Below are 24,343 nucleotides of genomic sequence, written 5' to 3' on the forward strand. Positions count from 1 at the left end.
ACACACCTAAGCCTGTTATACTCTCCTGTCTTGTCTATATTGGCTGGACATTGTTGGTTTTATCTAGTTTACAGCCGCTGCCCTTTATCTCAGGGCAGCGGCTCCAGAGCCAGAACTGGTCCACGAGTTCCCCAGGGTGCCCTTTGTAACCCCCGTTCTTCACCTGACCTTCACCACACAAGACCCCACGCTAAAGCCATTTCCAACCTAATATTGAATCGTATAATGTCAATCTTTATAGGTTTCGTAGGTATGCAGGGCTTCATTTGAGTAATCTGTTTGAAATACAGTAGCTATCTTTCAGCTTTTGTGAGTGATATGCTCAGAGTATCTGTTCTGGTTGACTTGCATACCTCTTTCTGAGACACTTTTAATCATTGACGGATCCCTGCTAATTTCTGACCAATGAGTGTACCTCTTCATTGTTTCAGAAAATCAATCCTTCCTGTCAAAACACATATCTGGAGCAGAGAGAGAGGTAAGGGGTTATTTTATTTTTAAAAACTATCGGTTCTGCCCTTATCAACTCTCTATGCAACTATCACTTTCTTTTTTTACACGTTTTTCCAACTTATCTTATACCTAGACAATAATTTCCATTGTAACCATAGTCTGACCTAATACACAAACCTATTGCAATTTTTTACACATTACCTGTAATGAACCATAATACACAATCTAATAAGCTGTTCTCAATTTGATTGTCACAGGAGTACAAGAGCAAGTATAGGAATATGTGTTAAAATACTTATGCTATATACCAAGAATGCAAAAATATTATGGTTAGATATGCCATGACCCTCGAAATGAACCCATCACCTTATAACCGAGCCTCTATCCTGTGTTCTTCATAGGAGTTAGCAGAACACTTGGTTAACCTAGCGGTCATGTGTCAATCGGGCATTGTCGCACAATCCATGTTATTAAATTGCCCATCAGTAACCAAGCAACCGAATAATGACATCTTGTGCTGTTCAAATTCCTAACTGTTAGAATTTGCCATGAAATATTTGATTTGGTCACCTGGAGACGATGTGCCGGTGCATGCGAGAGGGAGCTGTTCGCCTACGGTGACTGAGTACCTCGCACATAACCCCCTAGATAGGTAAGATTGCACTCACCCAGGGAAAGATTAGGAACATGCCTCAAGTTCAGCGCACCACGTAGGGACAGACATAGTTTACGGGCTGTCTAACCAAAGTAATTGCGACTATGATAGGTCAGCGTCGTTACATATGGTTAAAGATTAGAGTTTATTTTGAGTTTTCACACTGCTTGTTCTTACAGGATCTGCAACTACAAACTTTTCTAAAAGTGAACCTTTACTATTAATGGATGTATGTCGACTTACTGATTAGCAGTATAGCCTACTCGTTTTATTGGACCTTGATATAGTTGAAACACTACATAAACCTATACATGTGACCTTTACGCAAGATTTTTCGTCCTTTTTGAAGTTCACTTATATGCTCAAGGGACTGACCCATTGGTTCACGCAGTAGCCTAAATGTCAGTTGGTGATGAAGACAGTAGTTAGTTAGTTAGGCCTTTAAGTTCCCAAAGGAACATAGGCCATCGACAAAACCCCTCCATCCTCTCCTGTCTTGGGCCCTCCGCTCCAGTTGAGGCCAGGACAGCCCCTCTTTCTTCATTTCCTGTTCTGTGGTTCTTCTCCAGGTGGTTCTCGGTCTGCCTCTCTTCCTCTTGCCCTGTGGGTTCCAGGTTAGGGCTTGCTTCGTGATTGACTTCTGTCTTCTGAGTGTATGGCCTATCCACTTCCATTTCCTCCTCCGGATTTGGGTTTCTATTGTTTCTTGTTTGGTGAGTTCCCACAGGTTGGCGTTTGAGATGGTGTTGGGCCAGTAGATTCCCAGGAGGCGTCTGAGGCACCGGTTGGTGAAAGTCTGCAGCTTATTGAGTATGTTAGTGGTGGTCTTCCAGGTTTCAGAGCCATATAGAAGGGTGGACTTGACGTTTGAGTTGAAGATTTGTAGTTTGGTCTTCAGTGACAGGTTTTTCATTTTCCAGATATTGTTGAGCATGTTGAATGTTGCCCTTGCCTTTCCAATTCTGGCTCGGACGTCCTCCTCTGTACCACCATCCACAGAAATGATAGTCCCCAGGTATGTGAAGCTGGCTACTTCCTCTAGTTGGTTTTGGTTCATGGTTATGGGAGTGTTGTTGTTGCTGTTAATTCTCATTACTTTGGTTTTTGATGAGTTAGTTTTGAGCCCGAGCAGAGCTGCGGTATCCTCTAGCTTGCCTGATTTTTCCTGCATCTGTTGATGTGTGTGAGCCAGTAGTGCCAGGTCATCAGCAAAATCCAGATCTTCTAGCTGCTCTGTCAGGCTCCACTGTATGCCAGTTCGGCTATTGCAGGTTACTTGTATCATGATCCAGTCTACGCAGAGGAGGAAGAGAAGTGGAGAGAGCAAGCACCCTTGCCGCACACCAGTCAGGACCTCAAAAGTCTCAGATATGCATCCTTCATGAAGGACTTGGCATTGCATCCCTTGGTAGGTGCTCCTAATGATGTTGGTTATTTTTGCTGGGATCCCGTAGTGGGCCGTCAGTTTCCACAGCATCTCCCTATCCACACTGTCGAAGGCTTTTTCAAAATCTATGAAATTTACATAGACAGAAGTGTTCCATTCGATGGACTGCTCAATGATAATCCTGAGGGTGGCGGTTTGGTCGCCACAGGATCTGTTTTCCCTGAAGCCGGCCTGGTTTTCCCTCAGTTTCTCATCCAACCCCTTCTGAAGCCTCTCCAGCAGGATCCGGTTGAGCACCTTCCCTGGAGTTGATAGGAGCATAATTCCGCGGTAGTTCTTGCAGTCCCTGAGGTCTCCTTTCTTTGGGATTTTCACAATGTGTCCATCTTTCCAGTCTGATGGGACACATTCTTCCTCCCAGATGGTTTTCAGTAGGTGGTAGAGCATGTTGGTAGATGTTTCGATGTCGGCTTTCAAGGCTTCTGCTGGAATACCGTCGGGTCCCTCTGCTTTCCCTCCTCTCTGCTGTCAGATGTGGGGCCTGCCTATTGAGCAGTGCTCTAAAGTGTTCCGTCCATCTCTTCACTTGGTCTTCCTTGGTTGTGAGGAGTACACCCTGTGCATTTTTAATGTGTGCCTGTGTGTGTCTGAATCTGTCTGTGAGCTTTTTAGTGGTTAGGTATAGGTCCTTCAGGTTGTTCTTTCCTGCTGCTTCTTCTGCCTGTTGTGCTAGATCCTCAATGTATTTCTTCTTGTCTCTCCTTACACTTTTCTTCACTTCCTTGTTTGCTGCTGCATAGTCTCTGTGCTGCCATCTTGGTTACTCTGGTTTTGCTTCTGTTTAATGCCTCCTTTTTCTCCCTCCTCTCGCTCACTTTTCTGGTGGTGTCTGTGGAAAGCCAGGGTTTGTTGTCTGTCTTTCGTCTCCCTACTACTTCCTCACATGTGTCTTTCCACATGATTTTCAGACCTTTCCATATCTCATCCAATTCCCTGGGGGTTTCTATTTCCAGTGCTTGATACTGGTTGTGCAGTGCGATTTTGTAGTGTTCTGTTGTACCTATATCCTGAAATTGTTGTATATTAAATTTGACCCTTCCTTCTCTGTGTTTCATGGCTTTTAATTTCAGCTGAATCTTTGCTGTGAGAAGGTGATGGTCAGACCCTGCGTCTGCTGCTCTTCTGGCTTTAACGTCCAGCAGTGAGTGCCTAAACTTCTGGCTGATGCAGATGTGGTCAATTTGATTTTCTGTGATGTGGTCAGCAGACACCCATGTTATTTTATGGATGTTCTTGTGTTGGAACACTGACCCACCGATGACCAAGTTGTTGTCTGCACAGGCTTCTGCAAATCTCTCTCCATTCTCATTCATGGTGCCTGGTCCTTCTTCCTCATTATTAGCTCGTAGCCGTTGTTGTTTCCACCTATCTTTGCATTCATGTCTCCCATCAAGATCATGATGTCCTTTTCTTTCCTGGACTGTAGAATGTGATGTAGTTGGTTGTAAAATTGGTCCTTGGTTTCATCATCAGTGTCGTTGGTGGGGGCGTAACAATGTACCACTTGGAGGTTTATTTTCTTGTGTGTGGTTTGGAATTTGGCTGTAATGATCCTTGAATTGATGGGTTCCCAGCTGATCAGCGCCCTCTGTGCTTCTTTGGACAACATGAATGCTACTCCCTGAGTGTGTGGTGCAGAGTCATCTGGATGTCCAGAGTAGAGGATGGTCTCTCCACTCGCCAGCTTGACCTGCCCTGACTGGAGCCTCCTGGTTTCTCCCAGACCAAGGAGAGATATTTTATATCGCCTCATTTCCTCCGCTATCATTGCTGCCTTTCCCCCAGCGTACATGGTCCTCACGTTCCATGTTGCTATGTTTGTGGGTCGCCTTGAGGTCAGAAGCTATGTTACTACATAGTTACATGAACACAACACTTGGCGCTATAACCTTAGGTATTTCCTGATTTATGGAGCCATTTAGGAATCTCTGATAAGGGCTGGGAGAAAAATTGGGATCAGATTTTGTCAACTTGCACTACTAACACATTATTCAATCAATAGAAACAGTTGTCCTGGAATCCTTAAAGTGGTAGTTTAAGGAGTCAATCTCCAAATTATTTTCATGTTTGTGTAATCCAAGCTGTCTGACAGCCACATTTGCTACCACACTGGAACTGATAAGCCATAAGTACACCAGTGATTTCTAAAGCAGTATCCCAACTCGCTCCTGGTGTGTGTGTTGAAAAAAAACAGTGACAACTTGACTATGGATTACCCTGCCAGCCTGGGGTTAAATAAATGTCACATCGTTTTTTCATGATAAGATTCTGATTGGAAGACGCTTCTGTTAAAATGTATGGAATATCAGGATCTGTCTCCACTCTTTCTGTTGTTTTCCCTTATGTATAATTATAAATAGGCCTAGCTGTTCGTAATACATGATTCTCAAGGTGTTAGTTCAGGATTCATATACACACCCCTGGATCAGTGGAAGTAAGGCTGACTTAAGAGCAGAAAGGTAACCTAGTTATTATTCCAGAGAAAAGAGACACACATTTTGCATTAAGCTTCTTTAAATGTGTCCATGTGTGTGGCCTTTATGGCCGCTACCCTAAAAATCCAAAATCAGTTTAGATAAAAAAGTACATTGAATGTTCTCATCTCATTGGTTTGTGCCACTATCTATGCCTTTGTGAGTAACCAGCTGTTAAGTTCCAATGTATTTGTGGGGTTTTGGTTTTCCCCCTTTTTTGTTTTTTCATCTCCCTGTCCTATGTTTTTAGGACTAAACATATGGCCGTTCTGAGGTCCGGACTGAATTGTTTGGTGGAGGCTTGGCAACAAGGGCCAAGCCCACCCTGATGTATAACTTATTTTGGAATTGATATTCCTCTTACAATAAATCCTTTCGTTAACATGTGAGTTGGAGTTGGCTTTATGCTACCCCCTCTATCCCCTAGACTGGAAGGTCCTTACAGGGTAACAGTGAAAGGGTTTGGTTGTAGGTCTAGCAGTGTTTTCCCTGGTTAACATGTCATGGATGTCGCTGGTTGTGCAAGACAGTGAAACTCTGATGCGTCTGTCGCAGGCCCTGCCCTTGGGGAATGGCCGGGACACAACAACCACATGGCTGATGCACTCTACATCATCCCCTTGGCAGGAGCTCCCATTTCCCTGGCACGAAATTAGTTTCTGCCTCTCTCGCTTTGTGTCAGCAAGGTAGTAAAGAGGGGGTTTAAAACACTTCACAGTTCAGTGAGGTTTGTTAATTCCACTGTTGAAATAATTAAAACATGATTTTTTTGATGCGTGTGACCAGATAAAAAAAACTAGTCGATAAATATCAAATAATCAATATTAGGCCTATTAGTTACTTAAATATGAAATATTTGATAGTGAAAATCAAGCCTCCTTAAAAAAACACCATAGCAGTTACATACTATTATTCTCTATCTTTCCTCCAGCTAAACATCCAAGAGTGTGTTAATAGATATATAAGATATGCACAATCTAATATCACTGGAGAGATAGTAGATAGTGTTATTGAATGAAATAAGTGATGGTTAATTTTATAAAGAAAGTTAGGGCCTTGGGTTGTCATACGGGATGCCAGCAATCTCCAAGTCGTTGAATTTGACACTTTACAGAATTCACATAACCGTGGCTCTATTATCAGCTGTAATCCCAAAGCATTCGTTTTGGGGGCATGATATTGATATTTCTTCCCGCCTTATGGTTGGGCACTTGCCTACAATACATTAAATATAACATTTTGTTTACCCTTTATCGCATATGACTTTTCTTTTTTTTTTAATCTCTGATAGACAGATGAACATGGAAACAAGTAGATTGTACAAGAATACTTTTAAGACGTACATGTAAACAGATAGGACCTACACGCTTTGGTCTTATGGCATGCATAGCTGCATTCTGGTGATTACCGAGAGGCTGCACTTACTAGTCCCTTGGAGCTAACAAGCCGCACGTTATTTAGCTGGGACAGAAATACAAAGTACCGGTGAAAGGAAAGGAGGGGGGTTATGTATTTACGTCCACAATAGCTGGTGCACTATCCTACAATTAAATCTTAGTATCTTACAATTCAATGCAGGCCGTTCTATCTCCCAAGGGAGTTCTCTGCAGTAATGGTCACCGCTGTTTACATACCACCAGATGCTAATGCTAACACTGCTTAAGGCCACATGGCACTATCAGCAAACACCTTGATGTGGCCCACATTATAGCAGGGGATTTTATCCACGCAGATCTAAAATCCTCCCCAAGTTCACACAACACATCAAATGTGCTCCAAGGAGAGTTAAAGCACTTGACAAAGCCTATTCTAACATCAATCAAGGCTTCAAGTCCACACCACTACCACATTTAGGCCAGTCAGACCAGCTATCCATACTCCTCAACCCAGCATATACCTAGCCTGGCGCCGCCCACCTACCTACTTCCGCTCAATTTTCATTTCACTTCAGTACTAGGTCTGGGTCTGCTTAATGTAAATGCGTTCCATGTCAGCCCGATTTCTGGCGGTCCAATCAGCGAACAGAGGGAGTGGCTGAGAACGATGACGTCTAGGTCGCGCGCCAGTTTCAGTTGTAGTCAGAGATGAGTAGTCAGTCAGTCAGTCAGTCAGTCAATGACAAGACCCAGCGTCGACAGTTGACCACAAACATTATCTCTGTCCTTACTGTCGAATATTAATTTAGAATGTACAACTGTTCCTTGAACTATTACATCAGATAAACAAAACCTGCAGCTATCGTTGAGAGACATCTTCACGCTTCATCTTGTTTTGTTTGTGTACAGCCTGCGCGTGCGCGAAACGTGTTTTGCGGCAGGTCCCGTCGCATGACATTTTTGACAAGTTTGTATGTTGCCCAACCAAAAGCCCTGGTGTACAGGGCAGTTGTCCGCGAAGACTCCTCAAAGAACGCAATGCTGCCTTCAGATCCAGAGACACCGCGGCTGTAAGAGCCAGTCTGAAGAGAGGCATCAGAGATGCCAAAGCAGCTCACAAGAGGAGGATTGGGACCACTTCAACAACAACAAGCCACGGATGGCGTGGCAGAGCATTCAGCAGATCACTAGTTACAGAGGCAACAGTAGCAACGCTGCAGATGGTGACACTTCACAGGCAGAGCACCTCAACTGTTTCTCTGTCCGCTTTGAGGTGAGCAATACCAATGTCGGGACCATCCCACCCTCCCCTGTTTGCAATAACAGCCATACACTCACTGTACAGGAGCATGAGGGGAGGCAGATGCTCAGTAGAGTAAATCCCAGAAATGCTGCTGGTCTAGACGGGGTCACAGGTTAGGGAACTGAAGGACTGTGAGCCATAGCTCTCAAATATCTTCCAAAGACTCTGTAACCTGTCCAAAACCATTGTTCCGCTATGCCTCAAATCTGCTAGAATAATTCCCCTGCCCAAAGAACCTACCATTAGCAGCTTAAATGACTACTGCCCAGTGTTACTTACACCAGTGATCACTGTCAAGTGTTATGAACGGTTCATCCAGCTGCATATCCTAGCCAGCCTTCCACCCAACTTATATCCACACCATTTTGCATACAGAGCAAGAAGGTATACAGAAATATGTGTATGGATGCAGGATCTGTCATACAGCTACATACGGTACTTAAATACTATTTCCATCTTGGTTTTATGTTAATTTAACATAACTGTTGTGATTCTTTTGTTGTGGGGAGTGGGGGGGGGTTGCGCTTTGTGTGATTGTTCTGTCTGTGTTGTGCTTGTCTATGCTGTAAAGAAATCCGAAAACCTAATAAATATATGTTTGAAAAAGGTCTACAGAAAATGCCATCAAGCACTGCTCTCCACAGTCCACTGTCCCACCTTGAACACCAGGGGAGCTACGTGAGGATGCTCTTTGTAGACTTCCTTTTTACATTCAACGCTATAGTTCCGGGGAGACTTGTCACCAAACTCACCAATTTAGGGCTCTCCCATCCATCTGCCAACAGATTATGGACTTCCTGACCAACCGGCCTCAAAGAGGGAGAATAGGCGCACTCGTCTCCTCCCAACTCCCACTCAGCGCTGGCGCCCCTCAGGGCTGTGTACTGAGTTCCCTGCTATATTCTCTTTCAATTACGGCTGTACCCCCACCTACCCTACCGACACCCTCGTCAGGTATGCGGACCACACAACCATTGTTTGTCCCATCTCAGGGGGGAGGAGGAGGTCCGCAGACTGGTGGGGTGGTGCAAGGTCAACAACCTCATCCTGAACACTTCCAAGACAAAGGAAATAATCATGGACTTTCATAGGAAAAGGGCAGACACGGAACCGCACCACATTAACTGGGAATGTGTGGAGATGGTTCCTGTCTTCAAGTTCCTTGGCAAACACATCACAGAGAACCTCTCTTGGTCTACCACTTCCCACCACATGGTCAAGAAGGACCAGTAGCAACCGCACTTCCTGAGAATACCCCACTAGAGGAAGAAACTGCTGTAGCGCTGCTCCATCGAAAGCGTTCTGGCAATCTGCATATCACCTTGGTATGCCACTGCTCAGCAGCGGACAAGAAGGCCTTAAGTGCACATGTAGTGTGAATGTAAGGTTAAGCCCCTCTGAGGACTGTACACACTGTTTGCACGGTTTCTATGCTACCTCATTGTCACTTTAAGCATGCACTGGGGAATGTATTTGAATGTGTGTGTGAGGATGTGGGGATGTGGGAGGGTATAGGGGGGTTATCTTAGAATAGCTGGATATTGTATTTGTATGGTTCTATATAATCTATTATTTTTATAACTATTTATTTATAAAGCAACATGAGGACTGCCATCCAATGTCGTTTGCAATGACAATAAAGAATTATATTATGTTCTATGATCTTATCTTGATATATTACCCTTGAACAAAATACATAATAAATGCCTTTATTTGTGTAATTGGGATCTGTTGCAACACATTTCCACTTTGTGAATAATTCAAAAAAGGAAAGCTAATGAAATGTCACGGTATTGCGAATACCTTCAGGACTTTGTTGGGATGCTGCACATTGACCTTTAACAGGTGGAAGAAGACCATTATTGTTTTTATTTTTTATTTTATTTACATTTAGATTCCATCCAAATTGGGGCACACTGTCCTGATCCATGTTTCAGATTTAAAGTTTGAGACCTTAACTGCAATTTGTTGGTGTTTCATAGCATGGCTCCATTTTTTGACATAGACCTACACATTATGGGTTTTTAACTAAATCTAAATGATTCTTTGAGGATATTGTAATCAGGCATTCCAGCTGGAAGTTAAAGAAATTGGTTTTGTGTTTGTTAAATCCATTTATCGCCACCATTTAGTTAGGTTAATTTAGTATTTACTTATTTTAGCCACTTGGGGGAGTATTGCACTGGGTGTGGCACGTCGCTGTGATTTAGGTACATTTACAGGGGTGCTAATCAATTGGGCAAAGATGTGGATGGCTGGGAACGCACAGTTCTTACCGTAGCCGTGAGCACCCACTCCACCGACAGCACGCCACAGTAATTTGTTAATTAGCACAACAGCACTTTATTACCAACACTGTTGAAGTACCATTTTATATCAAATAGCCTTTCTGCTTTTATAATAAATGGGAACACCAATGAAAGACAGCTGATGTTGTCTTTTGTCCCTTTAATGACAAATCTAAATGGTACCACTTTACTTGAATCCAAAGAATTGATTCTTTACACTGTCATAATGGTGTCTCGACAGCCAGTCTATCCTTTATGACATCTTAATGAAAAATCTAAATGGCACCATTTCAGTCGAGGTCTGAGAATTTAGTCATGACAACCAGTTTTGTAAAATATCCTGTCACACATCTATCTGACCAAGTGCTAGAATTTTTTTATTTTTTATTTATTTGATTAGGACATTGCACATTAATCATCATGTCAGCCAGAGCATCAATATAAATATGCCGGAGTTAGCTTAGTTGCAAAATTACATCCGTTTTCCAAAGGCAAGTCAATTGGTCTGTAACCTTGCACATCTTATTATAATAATCATAAATAAATAAAGTTGTCATGACAAAGACATCCTCTGGTAATGCCATCCTGGTTAATGTCATTATAAAGGCATCCCAAATAAATTAAATGTCAACATGTCATGACCAAGACAACTTCTGGTAATGTCACTTTGGTTAACGTCAACTTGTCATAATCAAGACAACCCAAAAAATGGCGACAACAACAAAAACCATCATAAACATTTATGATATGTTTCTACCGTTTATGACAAGTTCACGACAGTGTCATGTCATAGTTATGTCTGTAAACGTGATTGAAGTCAAATTGCCGGGACCATGTCTAATACCTTTTCCACTTTTTTAGGTCTAAGTATAAGGCCTGTATGAACCATCACATAATGAGGAGATCTGAAAGGGACGAGTCTGATGATGCAGAATATTGTGGCGTAAGGTTTAGTAGCCTACTGGTGAGTAACATAATATCTTAATACACCAAATACTAGACCACCACTTGCTACCTGGAGAACTCTGAAAGGAGCTTCATGTGAAGGTGATGTGATGATATGAGCTGATATGGTTGCTAGTGAAGTTAAGTATAAAGGAGTTGACAAATCAGCTTATTGGCCCATTTCAGCCACCACCTGGATTGGATTGGGGAGTACCTGTCCAAAATATTTTACCGAGGTCCTGTTGCGCCCATAAAATCAAGAATACCACCCCATACTTTGTTTGATGGCCATGCCACTGTACTCCTATTCCCCAAGTGACCCCAATAGTCCGTAGTTGGTTCCCCACTGCATTCCCCACACTGAAGAAGTATATGTCAGGCTCCCAACAGTGCATGCATTGTCCAGTGGGATTTGTTGAGGATTGTATTTATTGTTAAACGGTTGGATATGTTTTCGCCTCATGCTGTTTCCCCCTCCCTGCCAGAGCTCTTTCTCTGACCCCAACTGTTAGTTTATGAGACCTTTTCCCTGCCCTCACTTTCACCCTGTTATTAAATCCCCCTCAGTGCCAGACACAGGCCTCTTATCTGTCCACTACATTTGAGGAGTTGGTCAAACAATTGATGTGAACTCCCCTTCATCCTGTTTTCATCCTCCTCCCTGCCAGATGTATGTCTCCAACCCCAAATGGGCCTTCCCTTGTCTCCCAGTCCAATCACAGAACCCGCTCAGACCAACAGGTCGGAGGCCCATCTTGCCCAGGTACCACACTCCGCCAATTGGGGGGGTGTTGGCGGTTTGTGATTGGTTTGATTTGAATAACGGTAACCCAATAGGAATCATGGTGTTTTCGAGATGCATCGTACACCACACGCACGAGTTGCAAAGTGGGAAATTTCCCAGCATACTCGCGAAATTTCACAGAGGCACCTCTCCTTTTGGTCGGTCCCATTCAGACTTCTGAGAGTCCACCGAGTTCAGCGTGGATAACCATATAACTCAACAAATAATGATGGCCGCGCCAGTAATGAGATGTATTTTCTTTGTAGTTGGTCATTTTAATGTTGATTTTAAATGCTATTCACACCTGATTACATGCTTTAAACCTGTCACAGGTTTATGCATGCACTGTCTTTTTGTGTGTGCAATACAGTGTAAAGTTTTGTTGTTTGTTTTTGTTTGTTTGCTAAAAGGGCTAATGTAGCAAAAAAATGACAATGACTAGCCAATGACTGTTCTTCCCCAACTCATCGTGTAACGACGCCCACAAAGACAAACCGGAACGCTAGACTCTATGAAGAGAATCATGGGAGAATAATGGAAGAATCATGGGAGAATAATGGAAGAAAAATGGGAGAACAATGGCAGAGGAACACACCAGACCTTAGATCTTCAGATAATTACAGATTCTGCATATAATTTAGACCTGTTTCATCAAATACTATTATTCTTCTGATTCCATAGCCCTATTCTCAGTGAGTTTACACTTTTATTAATATTTAGTGTAGCTGCCTTCCTCACGTTTCACTTTCGTCCCAGTACCTTACTGTTGACACTGACAGAAATTGTGAAATGTGATTATATTTGAGCATTGGCCTCAGCATGGCTTAGTGGCATGTTTAGATCTATTTTTTGACGATCAAAACTAGACCCAAAAAGAAGACACTTATGTGTCTGTTTGGTTTCTATTGGATATCCCCATAATGTTCTAGCCGCGCCAACGTCATATCATGCGGTTTAAATAAGTGTTGGCTATATCACAGGTTGAGTATCAATTACATGGTTAACAACAATGCAATTCAGGTTCACATTTAGCACAAGGATAGGATATTGGAATTGTCCTATGTCGGCTTGAACCCCACATTTGCCACTTGCGAATTACATTAAACATTTAGATTTGCTTTTATTTGGACCCTGGAATTAATGTCTTCAAAGTTCAATGTAAATTTTTTTATAACCTAGCATTCTAAGGATTAATAACAAGAAGTTACTAGCAAGATTTGAGCTCTAATTCTAAAATGAATGATAATGGTATTCTTCAGGCACACAAATGCTTCTGTCCTGAATTATATTTCAGGTATTTCAAAATGGTCTCTCAAACCACAGACAGGGGTTATGATTTTTTGTTTCGACAGGTTGTTCACATGTTTGGACAAATACACACAAAAATCCTAAAACCCACTGAAACTTTCTTCCCATTGCCCAAACATCCTGTTGAGATGGACAACGGCAAATAGTTCATCATGGAGCATAGAGGTATAGAAGATGTTTATAATCCCCCAGACAGCAGAGAAGTGTTACAAATGTAGCAATAGGAATAATTTACGATTTACTGAGTGCAACCAGGAAATATAAATTGTGATCAGGGACACAGTAGACAAAAAACAATGTCATCCATCTCCAGAATATACAGTAGATGGACACACTGTGGTCCATTGGCATATGCCATTTCCAGATGTCAAAGGTGAGTCTGGTGTTAGTGAGCGATAATATGCTGTCTCTCTCTATGAACTGGAGTCCCTATCATTAACTACACTTATGGGGGGCCTTAGGTCCAAGTCAATATATGGCCACATAACACAATGCACCATTCCACTGTACTCCCTGTACTGGTACTTAGTAGGGTTGTATTTCTATCTGGAAGGAAAATTCTACCGACTTTAGCAGTGCGGTAGAATTATTCAACCTCATAAAGAATCATTGTTCTAGAAAGCCCTAGAGGAGCTTAATGTTGTTGACAATGAGGATCCAATTTAAGCTTTAGCCTGGGGGGCTATTACTGTTGACCCTGGCCAGTGGCGGCTGGCGATCAAACATGTTGGTGGGGCACAGAAATAGACAGGGGGTCTGGGGTTCCCCCCCCCCCCCCCCCCCATAATTTTTTTTTCATTTAAAAGATTTGATTTCCTGTATTCTGGTGCATTTTGGGGATGGCCACTACCTATTTACCTAATTTTCATTCAGATTCATAGCCTACATCCTGACTTGCAGCCTCCTTTTCAGATATGGGATACCTATATACTGTATATATATATATACATACGGAATGTGCTATCCGAAATATATCCCTTTAAATGCAGAATTCTGCCTTTGCAATTTATATAAGATGTTAGATCAGTTTTTCACTTTAGTAGATTGTGGTTCACCTTTTTCTTTTAAATGGGCGTTTAGAATATGCAATCTGAATCTGTAATCTGAATGTTCTACAGTCACAATAGGTGGTCACACATTTCCCTGCTTTTTTCAATACAAACTATATTAGTAGTTAATTGTGGCTGAATCCATCATCTTCCACAACCAATACCAAGTGCTAAATAAATTAATGATTGAGATTCCACCCATCTAAAAAAATAATCATCTCTTGATATACAGGCATTCTTTAGTAACATATTGTTTGGTTCATGATGACAATTGCTATTTAATTTTGCAAATGTCTACACAGATCAATTGTTGTGAGGCAAGCGGCCTATTTATTCCTGAAAACTGCTGGGTTTAGGCCAGTAACGAGAAAATCGTTTAACAACCCAACCCAACCGGACAAGTGCCATGAGTCCAGGTGTGCAAAGTATGAAACAAATGGATTTCAATGGATTTCAAAGCTAGAAATAACGCTGAACAGCCAGCAATGCGACAGACAGCATACATATATGTATACATATATGTATACATATATATATATATATATATATATATATATATATATATATATATATATATATATATATATATATATATATATTTAATTTTGAATGGAATTTTCAACTGTTTAGCTATAGTGAAGTTGAACAAATATTGGATTTCTAAAACCCAATCGCCTTAAAGGAGACATGTTATGCCGTTTTCACAACAAGTAAACATGGTATTTGAGTTCCAGAAAATATGTTTTTGAAGCTGTTTGCTGGATATAGCTTTTAGGAAAAAGAATCTTGCCTACCGCTATTCCCCTCTGTTTCAGTCCCTTCAGAATGCACTGTTTCTGGTGTCTGTAGCTTTATTGCAAATGAGCTGTCGGACTGAACCACAGCATGGAGGAGAAGGGATTGTTGCTGTTTGGGGACTCCTGGAGCTCTGTATCTATATAATATAATATAATAATACTAATAATAATAATAATAATAATAATATTATATATGGGTATTTATATAATATTATATCTAATATCACGGCCAAAAGCTATGTGACCCTCGGATGATATTATGAATCATAAAGACTGCGTCTGACGTCTCTGGCACTTCCACAACAGGTAAAGACTCGTAGTGGGGGACATGGTTGAGACAAATTGGATGAAAGGACCTTTGGCCTTGACCCTCTGAACTCTCTGATTGCACTCCCGGAGCTGAGCTGCCGCCGAGTTCCCCCTGCCGGAGCTGCTCGTCCGCTGGTCCAAAAAAATCTTAGCTATGCTCTGATTGGAGGGGAGTGGGGAAGTGGGAGGTAGTATTCAACTGACTCACTCGTTTGGTAACTGTAGGCGGGGTACTTTCAGAAATGCATATCTAACTCAAAAAATCATGTACAGACTTTTACCAAAGTTTGCATGCGTGTTTGAGCACCAGAGACCCAAAACAACACCCAAAATCCCAGGAAAAGTGTAGTTTTCATCTTTCATCTTTAAGTTAATTCTTCAAACAAAGATGCCTCTTTATGTGTCAGGATTTGAAGTAGGGAGGACCTGCACTTGAACTAATATTGCATCTTACTTTAGGCTATGTCAAAAGGGAAGTTAATACAGTTCCAGTGGGATGCGAGTTTTTAGGAGAAGGTACGAACTAAGCGCTCATTATTTTAATGGAGCATAAATCCATTGTGCTGCACGTTGAATCACGCTGGGTCCGTGCTGTATATATCCTCTGATAAGACACAGTTCACATGATGACTCAAAGCCCCCTCTCTCTTTGGCAAAACCATCCTCCATCCTCTATGCTGTTATATCACCTTGGTGAGTGCTCAGGGGTTTAGGTTTGGGAACGGGACGAGAAGGGATGTGAGGAGGTGAGAGAGCGAGCACACAGGTATGTTTTATTGATCACACGCACAATGGTAGAAAGCCGAAAACACGTGGAATGAATAATGCATCAAAGAGAAGAGAGAGATAGAGCGCATTGGATCCATTGACGCAGTGGGAGCCAATGCAAGACCTTGTGGGAAAGAGTTTATGGTTTAGATTGATATTTTACTCCTATTTCCAGTTTAATTTGATGCGCTTAGTCAGTGCAAGCAGTGATCCTCGAGTCTGTGAAATCCGGTACCCTAGTTCCCTGCCTGTCTGTAATGCATAGGGCCTGACTGAAGGGTTCCTCATTATTCTTTTGGAAAGTCAACACAACCACCACCCTTCATATGGTTTCCAGTTCTGTGCTATATCGATGGATGTTTACCCCTTTTAGACCTGCCCGTTTTCATTTAGATTTTTGTCTTTTTGCAGTCCGTCCATTTTGATAAATATAGCTTGGGGTAGCTGTGGTGGATACAGTGCCTTCCAATGGCCTTGAAGATGTCAGTGATACGGATTCGAAAACCTGACTGACCCATTTTTAGTTTTGTGTCTGCTTGGAGTTTTGTTTTGTGTGTGTAAGGTCCCCTAAAGCAACGAACAACGATGCAAAATCTACTTGTGGTTTGTAAAAACCTACTGAGATGCAGAAGAAGAATTTCTTTACAACGTACATAAACAACTAACAGCTCAGCAATACAATTACCAACGCATAACTTATGTGCTAGAACAACACTTATGTGCTAAAAAAACACATGGGAGAAAATACAGGCAGTGCTTATTTTTTGCCCAATTTACAGAGCACACAGAGGCACCGTCTAATGCCAACTTTAAATAAAAAAAGACTAGTTATTTTGATTATCTATCGATTGAAAATTGTCCAAACATTTTGAATATATTCCGGTTCCATTTCTATTGAACACCAACCTACCCACAAGGGTACAAGCACATAAGCCCCGGAACAAGGTATCCTGAGGGAAGACATGCAGCCTCGGGTGTTGCCCCCATCAGAGCGGCTGGTTAAAACGGCTGCGTCGGAATGGGGAACGAGAGGCTTAAGGCAGTGTCTCCAAGGCCAGGGTGGAGCTTCAAAGCGAAAGGGATTTCAGTGGACGGGGGAATTGATGAGAACGCGGTGGGGACGGTGGTGGGCGAGAATGCCCTGATCTTCTCCGGGCGGATCCCCGTACTTGAAGCGTCTTTTTTTTCCTCTCAGTGCGGTTGAGGTCTTGAAGTAGAGGGTCGATGAGGAGAAAAAGCTAACCTTAAACGGCTGCATGTTTCATGGTGCAGAGGGCAAGCCGAGGGGGGTTGTCCAGTCAAGTACCCCGCATGTTAATTGCTGCAGATTCCTCCTCATTCATTTTTAGTCACACAGACACCAATCACAGACCTTTTGATTCAATATTCAGATCACAATATCTTTTCATATGAATAATTACTTAATTGCTATTTTATTTAATTGCATATATATATATATATATCATAGCTAGCCCTTTTATTGTCGTAAGAATTTCACTTCAAAGAATAACTATGAATTTATGAATACATCTCTTTCAGAATTTCCCATTTGGACCCATTTGTTAGTTCGGAGGAAGGACAACATGAGAAGCAGCAGTTTAGATGAGTCAAAACATTTAATACTTATCAACATAGGAGTCATGCATTCAGAGCACTTCCCCAACGCATTACCCAACCTATTTTTATCGCTGCACCAGCATTCTGCATATTTTGTTTACTGTGCTCTCATTTGAAAATCACATTTACAAACCGGGAAATAATTTAACACATTCAGAATATAGAGACTAAAAGGAAAAAGGAAAAGGTTAACGTTTCTCAGAGTTCGTCCATAATTCATTTTCATGTTTATCAGCGATGTGAGCACACATGACGCAGAGCCAAATCGTAAAAAACAACAACTATTCGGGTATTGCACTGACACCGTGCTCTTGGATCGTTAGCTGAAGATGGCGAGATGTCATGTTAACAAGCCCAACCATGGGTCTGCTTCAAAAGGGTCAGACAGAGACAAAGAGGACGGTCCTTCGATGTGGGAAGGGAGCTCTGTCTCGTGTGCATCTCCTTCTCGCTCTGATTAAAAAAAACAAAGGACGGTGGTGAGAGTCTTTAGCTGTGCCAGCTGTTGGCTCCCGATGCTAGGCAAAGAAGGTCTCCACTTTCACCGCCTGACAGAACATTGTCATGGAAAACACCAGGCCCAGTATCTGCAGAGTAAAGAGACAAGACGTGGTCACACATGACGCAAGGACTGCTGGACAGAACGGTTTATCGCTGCTGCTGCTGCAGTCGTCTAGATTTAAGTAGGCATAAAATATATCATTGACAAACAGTACAAATGCAGTTCCAACAGACTTCCTTTAATAAATAATATATCATACTGGTGATGAAATCCTTGGATATCACAAGCCGATACCATGCCTGAAATATTTTTGTAAAGTCATTTTTATTTACTAATTATTTTATTTTTACTATTTTTATTATGAATTATTATGAATTATTTATTTAACCAGGTTGGTCTCTTTGAGATTAATCATCCTTTGTTTTTCAAGAGAGATCGGACCACGAGAGCAGCAGCATACAATAAAATACAAGAGACAAAAGCATACAACACCACCTTTTGGATTGCACAAATTGATTCATTTCATGTGGCAGAGAAAAAGCCAGACCTAGGATTCTACATTTGCCTAGCCCAGTTAGGAAGGCATATAACGTAATATTAGTTAGTATTTAAAGGTGATGATTAGGGAAGTTGACATACACTGGCACACTTGAGTAGACACTAAAGTAGCACAATATGTTTGGCTGCAATGTACAAATGGATTAGCAAGTCACCATGGGCATAAAGCAGCTGTAGGTACGTTTCAAGAGTTGTAGAGAGAGAGAGAGAGAGCAGGGTCAACTGGAAACAGATATTCTCACAGGTGAGGTTATACTTCAGGTGTGTTGTCACGGTTACCTGAGTAAGGGCCATGCACAGGGCGAATATCCACAGGGCCACCAGGTTCTCGTTCAGCCAGTCCTTCACACGCTCATAGCATGGCTGTAGAGACACACATACATACACACACACACACATCACACACACACACACACACACACACACACACACACAAACGCACACGCACACACACACGCACACGCACACACACACACACACACACACACACGTATATACTGCATTAAACCCAAACCCAGCCTACCCACATTTCTTAATGGGCTTGAGTGTGATCATGTTTGGACAACGGGGTGTGACATCTTCTCTGTTCAGCTCAATTTTGAACAACATATTCCTTGTTGCCTGGTGTGATCCAATCTTCACTGGGTAGGCTTTCCTAAACCTAATCCCCACCGTCCTTGTCTCACTTTAGGATAACAAACAGGCCTGAGAACAAAGTGCATGCAAAAACCACTAGCCGTTTCATTTGAACAAGAGAAGCTATTGCATTTTTCATGTCGGACATTGTAAAAAAACGGTTTCAGGAGGTTTTGGATGGCGTGCGTAAAAAGGATTTGCAGGAAAAAGGATTCAAGCTCCCATCTGTGCTAGATGAAAAGATGCAAGCCCCAATCTGTGAGAGAATTTAAAGACGTGAGAGGACTGGCCTTGGAAGACTATTGCTGTCAGCAGAACCACCATTCAGATCCAGCTTCTCCAGATAGACAAAGAGGAGTCAAAAATATTACTGTTTTCGGTCTGTATCTATTCTATGTAGACCACAATATATGAATTATGCCTTAACCAAACATATAAATATCTCTCAAACTTCATTTATTATTAAATGATATTTCTTCATCCCCACTGCTACCACTGTCTGTGTGTTGTGCAGTACAGGCATCACCATATGCGCAGAATGGAGCTCTCAACTGCCTGACTCATTATTTGTCCATTCATATCATGTTAATGTCCTTTTTTGCCATTATCATTATGACTAGAGTTTTCGCCCGTGCGTTGCGCACGCTCAACCTCTAGTTGTAATTAAACCCATAGCAATGATGTGGAAAACCCAGTCGGTAATGTATCAAATATCTGAGTGCATAATATAATAACATTTTGCCTATAATTTTACAACGTATTATATTCGTACATCACAAATGACTCTTAAAAGCAGGGCCAACATTTAAATATTTTTTAACCATTCAGTGAACAAAAGGCAACAGGCTGATTATCATTTAGGGGGCCACTCAAGGACATGCAGGGGCGTCATCAACACGCCCACTGAAGTGGTGTGAGAAATACAGACTTTCCACTCCTCTTTCACAATAAGGTAATTTACATTTCCTACAGAGAAAATACTACCTCAGGGGTAGTACTTTTAGATCACGTGACTTATGTGTTGATATGCCGGTCGGTGCGATGTTTGAATTTAACGGTTTTTATATGACAAAATGAACGACCCGCCATTGCTTGTCGAGGTGAGAAATTGACTCGCAATTTCTACATTCTTTAGACAGAACGTGTTAGAGAGTTTGTCGTCGGCGGAGCCGTTATGTTTAAAAACATAACGTCTGACCGGGGCGAGTGTGTCGCTGCGGTGTGTGCATGTGTGTTCTTACCTAGGCGCGTGTGTCGATGACGGAGCAGTTATGTTTAAAAACATAACTTCTCACCTGGCCGAGTGTCGCTGCGGTGTGTGCGCGTGCGTGTGTTCTTAACTGCGCGTGTGTCGATTGCGTAGCCGCTATGTTTAGAAACATAACGTCTTACCTGGGCGAGTGTCGCTGCGGTTTGTGCGTGTGCGTGTGTAATCTAACCTGCGCGTGTGTCGATGGCGGAGCCGTTAAGTTTCAAAACATAACGTCTTAGCTCGGCGAGTGTGTCGCTGCCTTTGTCTTGACGTACGTTGTGTGCGCGTGCGTGTGTGTCTGTGTGTTTCCATATATGTTTGTGCGCATGTGTGTCTGTGTGCGGTGTGTGTATGCGGTGTGTATGTGCGTGCTTGCGGCGTATGTATGCGTTTGCGCGTGCTGTATGTGTGTGTGAGCTGCAGGCTGCTTGGCACATGCGCAAATGAGTACCTTGAGTAACTGGTGCGACAGGCCTGCTATTATAGTAGTAAGATATCCTAGATCTCCTTAAAAATGTAGATCTATTCCGTGGGTATCCCTTCAAACAAACGTTCTGTCTTGGGCAAAATATCTACTAAACTAATTTGGCCTTATAGGCTACATCACATGACTTTTAGTTTGGATCCTAACTGGTACGCTTACGTGACTTGAGAAATACATCTTCCAAATGCTAGACACATCCTGAGATTAAGCTAATACCTAATATAAACTTGTATCCTAATTTTCTTTTTATTTTAACAGCTATCTAGGAACTATTTCAGCACACCACTTGCCAATAAATGCCCTGACGCAGGTGCACCATTATGGTAGTCACACAGTGGTCACAGTGGTCACGATTTAGCCCACCTAGAGGTGGTTCCACACGATATATATCAAAATTTAGACTGGGTTCAAGCCTCCATATCTGTCAAAGTTTTCCAAACCCATTAAGTACGTTGAAAATCGTGCCAAAAACAATTAATGATGGACAAAAAAAAAGTGATGTTATGTTCTCAGGGCAGAGTAAATTTGCTTTACAGTGAAAGGGGAAAACTAACAACAAAAGTGATGCAAAAAAGGGCCAGGCTGAAATTGATTTTGCCAGGCATATAAGTTTGCCAGGCATATCATAAGGTCTCTCAAAGTCAAAAATAAATAGGCGGAAGTTGTATTTCTCCTCATCAAACTTTGAAATTAAATGTATATCAGAACGATGTTATGGTGCTAGTGGTACAGTACTGCAACATTTACTTTTCCCTTAAAATGTATGCATTGAAACGTATTGTTCAAGTTCACTACACTACTTATTATTAGTTCCCTAATTATATTGGTAAGAAGATGGTATCCCTTGGAATGACAACATTGTGTTGGACACTGGGCGTGTCCACCTAGATATATGACGGATAGATAAGAAACGTTTGCTACGGCCCACTGGGTCGCTGGTAAACTGATCTATCCAGCATCCCTCTAGGTGGAACGCCCACTTCTCCTCCTCCGATTGTACCGGCTCAGGCTGGTACAATCCCGGGCAACCATCGCCCCGTAGACGGCACAGTGTAACTCTCAATTGATGATGAAGTAAGCTCCCTATTATATCAGTGTTACCATTAAAAGAGACAAGGATTTTGCTGCCTGATGTCTCATGTCATTGCCAAAAGATATTCGGCATTGCAATTGGTCAGAAAACCTGGTGAACAAATGACCCATCTGCTGATATATCATCAAATATCTTTGGACGGCAAAATCTAAATGGGGAGTAAGTGAGATTATTCATAAACATATGATATAGAGTCAATCCACTTTGTATCATTATTTCTTTAATGCATATGAATTATGCAACTGCTGTTATTGTAATTATATTGTTGCCTTGGTTTTAACCAAAAAAAAAGAAAAGAAAAGCAACAGACGAACAGAGGAGGGACCGCTGAGCCCAGCCACCGCTCGGAGGCATGGGCCTGCAGCCGGGGGAGCTCTTCAAACTGTGTATCAAAACATGCTGCTCTTAATGATTCAGTCTCACCATTCTAACCTACAGTAAGTATAATTCATACACACTGCAGAGATTTACTCTGAGAGTTACAGACGTAGCTGCCACAAGAGGATGGATTGTAATAAAAGCAACCTTACAGTCTTAGGTCATCTGATCTCCCTCCGAGCCACTGCCAATGTTCACAGTTTGTTAAGATTAACAATCCCTATGTGTAAGTGAACTGCTACTTTTGTATTGTTGACTATAAATTACAGTACAGCAGAGAAAAATGTAATGTATAACATGGAAAAACTGTTACTAGGCAACATGCTGAAATGTTTTTTCAAACCAATAACTTTGGCAAGCATGCATGGTCCAAATTATAGCACTCTTATACATTTTTGGGGGAAAATGTAAAAAACAACAGACAATGTGATTAAAGCTAGCACAATGATATTATTAATGCATGACAATGATTCCACTCTCACCAACTCTGAAGCCCTGCAGGAGTCTAAAGCCACCACGGAACCATTGGGGAGTCCAGAAAATGTCCTTCCCCCACAACGTCTAATCGGGAACGATGTGGTATCATATTATACGTAACAGTGAATGCAGGCAATGATTTACAACATGAAGCCGCCGGTAGCGGGTTTGTATACTCATAAGGGAAACGATATTAGATGGAGTTATTCCCGACAGAGAATAGTTCTTTTCCTGCATTGGGAAGCATTTGATTTCTTTTTTTTGCCTGAATGTGTGCAGGAGACAGATCCACCACATAGCATTTTGCTGTGTGTTTCCCCCTAGCTGGTTCTTACCGCCGTCCACCATGTCCCTGGGTTGTCCAGGCCGCAGTTGTCGCTGTATTCCAGGCAGCAGGAGTCGGGCACACGGGTGGCGTTGTAAACCTCAAACCAATCTGTGTGGTTGGTCACCCCACAGCAGCGGAACTACAGCAGGGGGAAATCATCAGCAGAGGCAAGCCTCCAACACAACACGATGCAGCTCAATCATAAATCAATTGGCATTGTTCGCATAGCCTTATCTCAAGATATAAAAATGCTTTCAAGATGGATTGTGACTAAACATCAATTGGCGACTAATCATTATATTCAAACATAGCGGTTGACTTACATGCATGGGCATAGGTGTAGAGATGGGGGAAAAAATGAATTTTAGAAATCCCCACACCCCACTTTTCAAATAAAATGTTTGAGGGAAAATACTTATAAGAGGTATCAGATTTATATTGAGTTGGAAAATGATGTAAAATTGTGTAATGTTTTGGGCCAATGTTTTGCACAATTTGGGTTGGCTGTCCCCCTCCACCTTAATTCACCATCATATCACTCAGAGCACTTTTTCAACCTACATTTGACATTAACACGATCCCACACTCACACAAACACACCCTCATCTGCATACGTTTATTTCCATATCAGCATGTTTCTGCCATCCAAGTTATCAATTGATGTAATTATAGGGATCCTGCCAGAGGGAAAGTGAATGCTATGCCTCTCAGACATTACATGAATACAAGCAGAGAAAGCTCCAACACACGCAGCAGAACACGATACAACACAGTCAGCCAGCACACAAGAGCTAAATTACACACAAAGTGCAAAGATGACAAACATTCGTTTGAGAGAGGGAGTCTGGCAAAATGGTATTGCTAATGGGACCCTAACTACCAGCTGCCATGCTCACACCAAAATGTTAGTCTGAAGGACGTCCAAAGATCTTGGATTCTGGATCCATTGTTTGATGTCACCAAGGCTCGACACACACCCCCCTACACCCTCCACCCTGCACTTCTCTCTTCCAAATGTCCTTCCTGCACATTAGGTTCTCCTAATGTTGTATCTTTTTTGGT

At 42.1% G+C, this 24,343-nt stretch overlaps 1 protein-coding gene across 3 annotated transcripts in view; it reads right to left on the reverse strand.

The window, feature by feature from the left end:
* Nucleotides 1-17,553: 17,553 nt before the first annotated feature.
* The window catches only part of tspan4a (tetraspanin 4a), an 84,070-nt gene continuing 77,280 nt past the window's right edge, over nt 17,554-24,343 (reverse strand). For all 3 annotated transcript variants that reach the window (XM_030378128.1, XM_030378129.1, XM_030378130.1), the window contains exons 6-8: nt 23,289-23,420; nt 18,913-18,996; nt 17,554-18,160 (exon numbers count right to left, since the gene is read on the reverse strand). In XM_030378128.1, the coding sequence (XP_030233988.1) occupies nt 18,092-18,160; nt 18,913-18,996; nt 23,289-23,420 (285 nt within the window). In that variant the 3' untranslated portion in view covers nt 17,554-18,091. The remainder of the gene's footprint in view (nt 18,161-18,912; nt 18,997-23,288; nt 23,421-24,343) is intronic.

This window comes from Gadus morhua, chromosome 14 (assembly GCF_902167405.1).
Source record: "Gadus morhua chromosome 14, gadMor3.0, whole genome shotgun sequence".
Taxonomy (NCBI): domain Eukaryota; kingdom Metazoa; phylum Chordata; class Actinopteri; order Gadiformes; family Gadidae; genus Gadus; species Gadus morhua.